This window comes from Perna viridis, chromosome 1 (genome assembly GCF_037379345.1).
Source record: "Perna viridis isolate PV_CMFRI_1.1 ecotype Kerala chromosome 1, ASM3737934v1, whole genome shotgun sequence".
NCBI lineage: Eukaryota > Metazoa > Mollusca > Bivalvia > Mytilida > Mytilidae > Perna > Perna viridis.
Genome location: NC_142445.1, coordinates 63,427,381 through 63,439,558, shown reverse-complemented (window position 1 = coordinate 63,439,558; position 12,178 = coordinate 63,427,381). Strand labels below are relative to the sequence as shown.

At 33.0% G+C, this 12,178-nt stretch overlaps 1 protein-coding gene across 1 annotated transcript; it reads right to left on the bottom strand.

The window, feature by feature from the left end:
- Positions 1–6,496: 6,496 nt before the first annotated feature.
- LOC148629805 (U6 snRNA-associated Sm-like protein LSm3) lies at positions 6,497–12,053 on the bottom strand. Its single transcript, XM_088557345.1, has 4 exons — positions 11,994–12,053; positions 7,686–7,796; positions 7,290–7,385; positions 6,497–6,851 (listed from the first exon to the last, which is right to left on the bottom strand). The coding sequence occupies exons 1-4, from the start codon at positions 12,018–12,020 to the stop codon at positions 6,768–6,770; spliced, it is 318 nt and encodes a 105-aa protein (XP_088413471.1). The 5' UTR covers positions 12,021–12,053; the 3' UTR covers positions 6,497–6,767.
- Between the last annotated feature and the right edge of the window lie 125 nt (positions 12,054–12,178).

The following is a 12,178-nucleotide window of genomic DNA, read 5'->3' as shown; positions in this document are numbered from 1 at the left end:
AGACTCATTCATAACACTTCACCTGAAATGCATCCTACAGCTTTGTAAAAATATGAACTTTAAAAATGATGCAATGGACTAAATCACTGGTGTAGACCTTTCTTTTTACTGTTTCTGGGGGTAAGGGTTGCAGATTTCAAATATTCTTAGTTTCGGAGACTTAATTTTAAAAATGCATTGAGAAGAATATCTGTTTGAGGAGTTATATCTTGAATGTAACAATTCAAAATAATTTCTCCAACTCCGCATTTTCCTGAATCTACGAGATTTTTTTTTTAATCTTGAGTACTATGTACAGCTGTGATTTTGCTTACCTGAAAGCGTTTAATAATCTTTCCATGTGTTTATGTTTCCCAACAGTGTACATTCTAAGTTGGTAAGTGTTGAAAGAACTTTAAAGAATTCAATTTCAATATTAATGAAACCACCTAGAGAGATAGGCAACCAAAACCCAAGCAAAGATACATTGACAACTGACAAACAACCTCTCAATTGTTGTGTCAATTGAAGGTTTCACTCGAATTATCGTACAGGTAAAAAAATCCATTAAGTTTCATTATACCACTTAATCCAAGACATTCAATTAATTTCATCATGCAAATGTGCGGGGAAAGGAAATGAGTGAACTTTTTATCATAATAAATTGTCGCAAACATTGTCAACCTATTTATACTATCGTAATTACAGGAAAACATTTCATGTAAAAGATTTGTACTATTTGGGACTTCTGAGCAATTGATTTCTCGAAATGATTGTATTTTTTTCATCCTTTAACTAAAGAGTCGTTATCACGTTTCAAATATCAGTTAATTATGCATCAGTTACATTATTGACAAAATAAAAGTACTAATTAGTATTAGCAGAGCTAATCCATGTGTTTGAAATTTGTAACTAAGCAAGAGGTATATAACATATGAGAGCGATCTCCGTTGGCATTACAGCTTGATTGCACTGTGGGCGAAACGATCCAAGTGTGTCACAGAGAAAAATCAAAATGTGAAGCCGTAACTATACAAATGTACCCGTAAATATGCACTTCTTTCATACCCTTATTTATATTACTAATGCATAGCAGAATTAGTAACAATAAATTTACTGAGTAGTCTATGGTTTGTAAATTTCGTACCTTACACAATTTATTTAGCTGAAATATATACGATTATAGAATAATTTTTGAATAATGACAATTATGAGTTTTCTCCGTCAAGCAATGTATGCCTTCAGTAATGACCAACAAATTCAGCAGATGGATTAACTCAGCTACACAAACACTTACTAGGCCATTGAAGTTCAATAGTGTCAGAAGTCACACACTATGCATTAATAAAATAACCCAACTACAGGTATGGCAAGAAATGCAAAGATAAAAAAAAGTAGACAAAATAATACTTAAATAAACTAGACATAACATGCTTCACAGGACGCAGCTTGATATGTCAAAAGAGGTAGAATGCAGATCAGTTTCGTCAATTATAGACATAAAAAATAGAATATTTAACACAGCATAAGTTTGTGAATAGATTGAATGTGGTCAAAGTACATTGAAAATTAGTTATAAGCAATTTGTATAAATGCATATTCTTTACCCCTTTTGATCCTTAATTCCTAAACGGTTAAAGCTTTTAAATCCTAGCACAATAAAAAAGGTGTTTTACAACACTACAGAGATCCACAAACTTATATGTAAGTTGAATAATCAACTTTTATACAGTGCCTATTTTGGTCCCTAATTCCTTCTATTACTACCAAAATTAATACCAACCATCCATTGTGGCATGGAACCTTGTATTAATTTTTTACCAAGATCCATCAACAAATCTTCAAGTTATATCATCGAAACTAAGTGTCTATGGACAACGATGGCACAAACGATGTCAGCAGCTTTATTCCATTATACAGCTGTGTTTTTTCTGTTGTATAATATGGATATAATCGATTTCTTAACTGTTTACACAACACTACGACCAAAAGTTGAAAGGACTTCTTTTAAGCACACCTGGCCGAAAAGCCATGTGAGCTACTGCCATCATTATGTGTCCGTCGTCGCCTGTTAATTTTTTCAAATATCTTCTCCTCTGAAACTGTTTGACAGATTGTAACCAAACTTAGCATGATTGTTCCTTATGGTATTTTTAACAATATGTGCATCAATATTTTTAGATCTTGCAAAAAAAAAAAGAAAAAAAAACACCATGGCTGCCATTACTGAAAATACACCATAGTGTCAAATTACAGAATTTGCACATAACTCAAACAGTTGGGTTTAGCTAAAATCTGGCTGGATGTAAAATTGTTTAGCATGATGAGTTGGACCCATACCGAAAATTACAGAAAGATTCATTAATGGATGAATGAGTTATATGTCCTGAAATGGATTTTTTTCAGAATTTTACATTTCCAACTTTGAAAACCTTCTCTTCAGAAGCTACTAAATGGATTGGAACAACTCAGCATGAATGTTCCGTAGAACATCTTTAACAATCTATGCATGGGGATTTATTATCTTGCAAAAAACATGGCTGTTGTTTCTTAAAATTGACCATAGGGGTCAAAGTGCAGAATTATGCAAACAACTCAAAACAGTTAGGTTTAGCTTAAAGTTGGCATGAGTGAAATTGTTAAGCATTAGTTGGACCTAAGCTGAAATTTTTGTGAAAGATCCGTAGACAGATGAATGAGTTATGTGTCCTGAAATGTATTTTTTCATGGAATTCTACATTTACAACTTTGAAAATCATCTCCTCTGAGACTACTTGTAGGATGGATTGTAATCTAATGTGGCATGGATGTTTGTTAGGATATCCTAAACAATCTATGTGTGGAGATTTTTGATCTGATGACAACATAACTTAAAATTGAGGATTAACTCCTCGAAAACTAATAGGGTTTGCCAAATTTTCATGGGGTAAAATTGATCAGCCTGGTAAGACAGACAGATGTCAAAATTTTCATAAAGATCAATTGATTGATGTTGGAGTTATTACCCTTGAAGAATAAAAAAAATGTCTAAAAGAGATTTATTTTATAATATGAAAATCGGGTAGATAAGTAAAATTCTTTCTATTGATTGAATAATTCTTATGACAATAGTACAGAAAGGTCAATAGTCCAGCTTTAGAAAGCTAAAAAGACTATTTTTGACCAAGTTAGCAGTTCGAGCTCTCTAGAGCCTCTAGTTCCCGTGAAGTAAAGATGCACACATAGTAAAACACATCACACTGAAGTCCCATGGTAAATTTCAAATCATTCCACTCAAGCTAGGGTCTCTAATCTGTAGCCAAATGAGCTATGTAAATATGTAGATATTCAAGTATTTAAGAAAAAAAACATGTAATCTCAACAACAAAATACACAGAGAAACTAGCAATCTCAAAAACAAAACACACAGAGAAACTAGCAATCTCTACAACAAAATACACAGAGAAACTAGCAATCTCTACAACAAAATACACAAACTAGCAATCTCAACAACAAAATACACAGAGAAACCATCAATCTCTACAACAAAATACACATAGAAACTAGCAATCTCAACAACAAAATACACAGAGAAACTAGCAATCTCAACAACAAAATACATAGAGAAACTAGCAATCTACAACAAAATACACTGAGAAACTAGCAATCTCTACAACAAAATACACAGAAACTAGCAATCTCTACAACAAAATACACAGAGAAACTAGCAATCTCAACAACAAAATACACTGAGAAACTAGCAATCTCTACAACAAAATACACAGAAACTAGCAATCTCTACAACAAAATACACAGAGAAACTAGCAATCTCTACAACAAAATACACAGAAACTAGCAATCTCAACAACAAAATACACTGAGAAACTAGCAATCTCAACAACAAAATACACAGAGAAACTAGCAATCTCTACAACAAAATATACAGAAACTAGCAATCTCAACAACAAATACAGAAAGAAACCAGCAATCTCTACAACAAAATACACAGAGAAACTAGCAATCTCTACAACGAAATACACAGAAACTAGCAATCTCTACAACAAAATACACAGAGAAACTAGCAATCTCTACAACAAAATACACAGAGAAACTAGCAATCTCTACCACAAAATCCATTAAAAAAAACTTATCTCAACACTAAAGTATCAAATAGCATGGGAAAAAACACTGCATTAGTAAGCCTTACCAAGAATAAAGCAAAAATTGGAAAAAATCTGAACATACATGACAAAAAAACACAAATCTGACAATACACTTTTACTCAAGTCTTCTCTACTGCTCTAATGACTCTACGGACTATTTGATATCTGCATTAATGAACATGTATGAAATTATTTTGACAGAGTTATCTCCTCTGAAAAAATTCATTCCAGTGGATTTTAATGAAATTATAAATCATTTTTCAAAAATGATATGGAAAACATTGTCTTTATTGCATAATTCTAATGGTACAAATCACACTATCAAAGTGGTGAGTTATTTCATACACATTTCACCATTGCTTCCACTGTTTACTAATGTGACAGAGTTTAGTCTTTTTTTTTTGCAACTAGACATATTTTAGGACGAAATGAGTTTTTATATAATTGGCTTACCATAATTGATTTTTCAACAAGAGGCTCCAAGAAGCCTTAGTTGCTCACCTCTGGTCAATTTCAGTCAATTTCACAAAAAAATAGCAACTGCAAAAGAAGACATAAGTTATGATGTCAAAACTTACAACTAATTTGACTCTTTTTTTTAAAGGATAGCTGCACTATGTATAATTACAAGTGAGCACCTGACAAACCTAACTTCACCATCAGTATTTTTTATGAACAATCACCAGGCATCTAAAATTGAACATTTGTATAAACAAGAAGCTCCCAGGCACCTGAATGGCTCACCTGGTTAAATTTTGGCCTTTCAAGGGCAATAACTCTAGCAAGTTGTTCCAACAATTTTGACTCAAAGAAGACTTTAGATGGACTTATCATTAGGATCATTTCATCAACTGAAAGTTTCATTCTATATATTATAGTTTTCAAAATATTGACTGAAAACTGCTAAAAACATAAGTTTTTGCCTTTCAATGGCAATAAAACTAACAAGGAGTTGTCCAAAAGCTTTGATCCCTGCAAACTTTTGTACGCCTCATCATAAGGATCATTTCAACAATTGAAAGTTTCCTTCTATCTATCATAGTTATCAAGATATTGGCTGAAAACTGAAAAAAAAAAAGATCATTTTTCACCTTTCAAGGGCAATAACACTTACATGAAGTCGTCTTACAACTATGATCCCTGGAGATTTTTGTAGGCCTTGTAATAAGGATCATTTCAGTAACTAAAAGAATTTGGGAAAACCTAATGGTTTTGGAGATATATAAGAAATACATCTGACTGACCCCTTTGTTCTATTTTTAGTAACAGCAGCAATGTTTTTTGATGGATCAAATATTCCCAAATCAGTTCTATGCAAGATATGGAACATTCATACCAAGTTTGTTTCCAATTGGTCAAGTAATGTCAGAGGAGAAGATTTTTGAAAGAAATAACATTAAAAATTGCCAAAAAACATCGAAAAAGGGCAATAACTCGAACGTGGTTTATCAGTTTTAAACGAAAATTTCACCATAGATAAATCTAATCAACCTGAACACTTTTACCCAATCAGAATTTGACTAAACCTAACAGTTTATGAGATATATGCAAAAAACCACTGTCTGACCACTATGTTCTGTTTTTAGTATCATTGGCCTTGTTTTTCGGCAAATCAAAAATCCCCAAATCAGTTCTATGTAGGATACCCCAAGATGGCCAAGAAACATTCATAACAAGTTTGGTTCCATTGGTCAGGTAGTGTCAGAGGATCAGTATTAGCAGAGATATAGGCAAAAAAAAACACTTGCTGAGCTACCTGAGTGGCACAAAAATGTGGATCATTTTGTAGAGAGATTTATATCAAAAATCCTATTAAGTTTTAAAAAAATGCACTTGTAGTTTTAGAGGAGCTGACTTTTGAAAAATTGCTGATCAGCAGCTTACATAAGCCTTTGTAGCCATCTTGTTCAATTATGTGGAACCTTATTTATCCATGTGTTAAAGTCCTCCAATTAATTCTTTCAACAAGTATTTTTTAACAATTGAATCAGTCGTAGCAGATATATAGGCCAAAATATATTTTCCAATAGGGTTTCAATGACAATTTTGAAAAGCAGTAGCCACACACTGATCCACCTAATTTGCACAAATGAAATGGATCTTTTGTAGAGAACATAGAGCTGAACAACCCTATTTAGTTTGAACTATCAAGTAGTTTCTGAGGTGACAAACATTATGTACAGAAAATTTGTTCACCACAATGAAATCCACCGCAAAATGCAAAGTGATAACAAAAGTTCGCATGGAACTTTTGAGCAAGGTGAGCTTAAAATTACTATCATTATGAAAACATTTATTACATTAAGTTTCTTTAATGGTATCAATTTTCATTCTAGCTCTAAATCACAGAACTGAAAATGAAATAAGTCTTTAAGTGATGACAAGATCAATTTTAATGCAGCAATGATAACTCAATCACAAAAAATACTGTTGAATTAAATGTCTTGATACAAAATAACAAATGACAGTATGTGGAAATAGACATAATCATACTTTGAATGTTAACATGAATATTTAAGCTAGGTCTTTAAGCACTATCCAAAACTCAAAACCTTAAAGTCAACATGCTATATTGAAATAGTTAACACATGAGTACAATAATGTCTGTTATAAAATGATATTGATGAGAAGATCAAACATGAAAGACTATGTTCCAGTTCTCATTGGTGGGGAGACAAGTATGACACCATCCCCTCGTACAAACAACATTGGTATATTCCTCTTAGTAGACTAAAAATAGAAAATATTGATGTTATCAGATTTACATGCCAGTGATAAAACAATGTCTTACTTTCAACAAAGCACGACTAATTAGGTAATAAACAGTAGAGAAAAATCTAATGATCTGGTATGAAAAAAAAAAGATTATTGATAGAAAAGGAGTGTTTGCAACGTCCTATAAATGTAGACACTCTGAAAAATAAATGGCTTAAAATTGTTCTGAAGGAAATAATGTATTTTGGAAATGACGTGTGTTGTTAGAAAGAGGATGAACTTTTAACACAGTATGTCATAGGAAGTCTTGTATATTACTGTTGGTAAAGACATCACCCATGGCAAGTACAAATAGCTCTGTCCCTCACAGGCTAAAATTACAATCATATTTTTTGCAACAGTTGTATTTACTGTAAGTACAGAAAATACTGTATAAACAAACAGAAGAAATACCTTGTAAATTTCTTCATAAGTTTCTTCATCAATCTCTACAGTTGTGACAGTTTCCTCAACATCTCCCATTATCATATTTAAGTGCTGATCATATGCCTAAGGCAGATCAAATATATTTTCTTCTTAATATTATAGTGGAAAAAGAGTAGCACAAAATGGTTATGAAAAGTACATGAGCTTTTACAGAATCAAAAGTAAGACTGAATCATTTCATTCTTATTCTTATTTTAAAGCAAGCAGCATTTAAGTCATTCACAACATTCATTCTAGATCATACAGTAATCGAAAAATAATCTTGATTCCGTGCATGTAGAGTCATAATAATTGCATGTAATCAGAATTCATATTAGCAGATTTTCATCACCAACTACAAATACACCATGCCTGTATACTCACATGAAGTCGTCCTCTTAGTTCCCTTTCATTTCTCATTTTGACATAAATTCTTTCATCCAGACTGAGTCTTATTAAATCTAAAGGTTCTTCAACATTCTGAACAGGGACTTGCTATAAAAAAATATGAGAAAAAGTTCATACTAGATCACTGAAAGTACATTTAAAATACTTAAGTACAGCAAAACAGTTATAGATAGTTGACTGCTAACTTTGCATTTGTTACTAGAAAAACTGTGAGCAAAGGTAAAATGGTGATACCCCTCCTCTTGTATGTCATGATCAGTTGTTTAATGTGAGTCATAATTAATCAGAAAACAAACTCAATATGAGAAAAAGATTCAGGTGTCAGATGTCTGTAATATATATTCTACACTAAGAGTGGAATGGTTCACTAAGACTTAAGCTCCGACTTGAGTGAAACTCAGTGTTACAAGGACATAGTCAGTGTTAAACACCCAGATTCCACCTAGCCAACACCAACTGTTTGTACCGTATATTGTAAAAGTCATAAAATTCAATGAGGCATAACGGGGAATTCATTAAAAGATACGATGTATATTCTGTTTCTGTTTCTCAGGTGTACATCCTTTGTTAATTCAAAGCACTCTAGTTAGGACAAAAATTTAGTCATGTCATTAAAAATTTGATATATTTTACATTTTTTATTTTGTACATGTTAATCATTTGTTGATGTGTTAATTTTTATTTACAGCTACGTCCAAGGAGTGGGAGAAATCATGCAGAAATATTATTTCATATTTTTATCAAGTAATAAAGTAATCTTTTGATTTTTTAATTCTGCACTTTTTAATTGATAATTAAATAACACTATAACAATGAAGTTGAAAATGATAGCACTTTCTGTACATCTGTTACATCCTTTATTTCGTGCATTATAAATCTAGGGCACTGTTACTTCTAGCAGATAACCGAGTTGATTATTCGACTGTCTTTGTGGATATAAAACTCCCAAAAATTGTTTGTAACATAGTTTTAGCCAACCATTTGCATGATATGAGAGACGCTGACCATTCCTATACTTGGTTTAATTTTTGTTTTCGTGCTAACATATATACTCAATACTGTTAGACCCGGTTTGCACACAAATGTGGTATTTGCCGGACTGAGGGGTTTCTTAACGCCCTTGGCTATCATTTCGGGTCTCTTTTGGATGGTGTAAAGCATCCAAGCGATTACACGGTCCCCGAATATAGTCATACCCGTGAATGTGGGTCATGGTGTATTTGGGGAAATTATAGTAGTCATGTGACCACTTTCATTCATTCAATTCATTAAAGATTTGATTTCGATTCGTGACCTAGTGATCCAATTTGTGATCTGCATACTTATATTGTACAGCCTACAGCATTTGCTGAATCTTTGAGCCAGCAAAATACTTTTCAGGATAAAATCAACAGTTTCAAATGCATGTAAGACAGATAAGTAAGTCAATTTACTTGTGCATGCCAGTCAATTGATGAGAAATCTCCAAGGCCGAAAAAAATAAAATTAAGTTTCTGATCACCATTCAGAAAATTTGTAGGATCGGTAGGTAGGGATTTATTTTTTATTTAAACCTTTTGTTTTACTTCTAAAGAAAGTTTTTTTATTTGATACGGAGGACAAGAAAAGATATACTAGTAAGCTATAAAAGGAAAAAAAATCAAAATTAATTACCTTCCTTGATAATGTTTCAGTACTGACATTAAAGACTAAGGAGTTGTTATAATGCATGAAAAAACAAGGATGTAATGAGAAAAAACATCAACAATAAATTGGACTCTAAATATCATGCTCAAAATCCTACTCCCACCATCCAGTGAGCTATAATTAGTAGTCGAGCTGAGGAAGAAAGAAATTTAGATACTAAGGTGCTTTAAATCAATTGTTGCGTGGGAAAGTCTAGCATCCCTATTGTATAAACATATCAGTTATAACCAATAAATGGTAAGGAGGTGCATCACTATATATAGGGGACTATATAATACGATATTTGGAAACTATAAGTAAATGTGTAAATGTTCTATTTCACGTTTTTTTTTTTGAAGTTCTGTTACCACTTTCACCTGTGTCAGAAACCTATGCAGTGTCACGAGGTATATCGTGATTTTTCATTGTGTCTATTCGTAGTTTGACATCTGTGATCACTTCACAGGGGCTTGCTCCCTCTAACAAATATGCAGCCCCACTAGTATATAACCTATACATACTAGTGGGACTGCATGTTTGATAGGGGGAGCAAGCCACTGTGATTACATCAACCCCCTGCGACTAGTTCGAGAAATTATGACAGTTTAAACGGTTAATACTATTGCACAAGGGATGTTCATTATCTTTTAGTCAACATTTGTCAGACAGATTATGTTGTATTGCCCTGTGATACCATGGTCAGGGATTATTCAGAACTAAATTCTAACTAAATTTTTTACTATAATAATTATAAATAGAACACTTGGAATGTATTGATTGATTTTGATTGACAGATTTGTAAAATCTAGTGCACTGTGACACATTTTGTTACCGATAGTTTTAATAATTGAACGGCTTTTTCAGAAATAAAAAAAACACTACTTAGAGGTCCCAAGCCTTCTAGATAATGTGTACGTAAGAATTTCAAAGAAGCCCTATTAATCGGGACTGCGAACAATGTTGGTACATGTAGTAAGTTAAAATACGTTGTCCAAACAAGGACTTGACGGGCACCTTGCCAGTAATTTTTTACCACTAAAAATGCTTTTCTATTAGACATTTCTCATTAATAGTATGTTTCAAGTACAGCCTATATATATATCTTTATTTTAATGATAAGTTTTGTTAACAATTTTGAACTCTAATTGATGCTGACCGATGTTTACTCCTGTATAAAAACAATGCCTTGATGAACCTTGCACATAGTTGTCTATTTTAAGAAATTTTAATAAACACATTGTACACAATGGCTATGATGTGTGTCTGGTCATCAAATGGACTTCAATTAATCATAATCAGTACAGTTATGAAGTATTAATCGACAATAAATATCTATTTTGCAATTTTCTTACTATCTTTTCATGTTATATTTGTCAATTGTTAATACCCCATGTGTATCGTCTCAACCACTGTTTTATTGTGTTGACAGCCTGGACTTGACAATTGACTCATGTTACTAGAATTTTCACAAGTCCCCTGGACATCCCATTGTGATTTTCATGGGTCATCAATGAATTTTAGGAGGTCAGGAACCCAAAAGCTCAGGTCTTTAAGAACAATACCAACGTCCATATTGTCAGCGGATATCAATGAGATTAACTTCACCGTGCTGGGTGAATTTTACACCCAGGTCAGTGATTCTCCTTATACAATTTACAACCGGAATATACAATACCCTAGCTGAGTGGGTGTAACACTATATTTCACCAAGAAAAATCTGACTGACACGGTGTTTCACCAACTAACATGGAATTAGAACTCTGACTTGAGTGTTAGAGAAACAATTGTCCTTGAGTGTACTGTACATGTAGGTATAAAACATAAAAATGGTTAATGCATCATTGGAAATATTCAATGATAAAAATGTACAGACTTTAGCAAAATCTGTCTATGGCATTCAAAGATTGATTAATTGGTGTTTAATGCCCAGGCAGCAATATTTCAGCTATATCTGGGCAATGAACATGAAATGGTTGATAAATACATCATGAAATGATGATGAAATGAAAAGTGGGATGAGAGAACAGGACAATAGGGTTTACTAGTTTTGATTGTCACTGGAAATATGGAGAGGTGGGTAGGGTTGGGCAATTTAACCTCATGTGGTGAAGCTGAGGCTCCTTCTGTCAAATACCAGAGCAGGGTTCTCTAATGTGCGTAGAATGTGGCATTTTTCCCAACATGATGCACCACTATGGTTTGCTGTCAGGTTTTCTGTATTATGGCCTGATAAACCCAGCATATAGCATGTCTGGGATACCCCATTCCACCAATGGCACCATCGGGGCAGAGCGCCCTAGCCCCTAGCCATGGTTCTGAGCGCTACTTAGTCCCCTTTATGTCAAGCTTAGCGCTATTGCAAGCTTATTCTTCTGAGACCCGGACCTGCACGGCGCATAACATTAAAAAAATATTAGGCGAAAAATCATGTGTATAAAGGGAGGTAATATGGGTAATACTCGCTCAAATTAAAAATGCAGTGTATTGTACGAAGCTGAACATGTAAAAATATTGTGAAAACGAATGATTTTTGCATTTCAAAAGTGATCATGAAAGAGATGTGATTTAAGTTCTCTAAAATTGACAGAAAAAAACGGTTTAATAATGCAATGTGAGCACCTGTTCTTGGTCGTCGGCCATTTTCATTCAACTGATACATCTGTCTACCGAAGCGTCGAAGCCATTTTATGTGTTACTTTTTAATAAAAAATAGAGAAAATTTCATCATAATGAATATAATCTAATGGACAAATTACATAACCATAATAAAATAGGTTATGAAATGTTACCACTTTTCAAGAAAA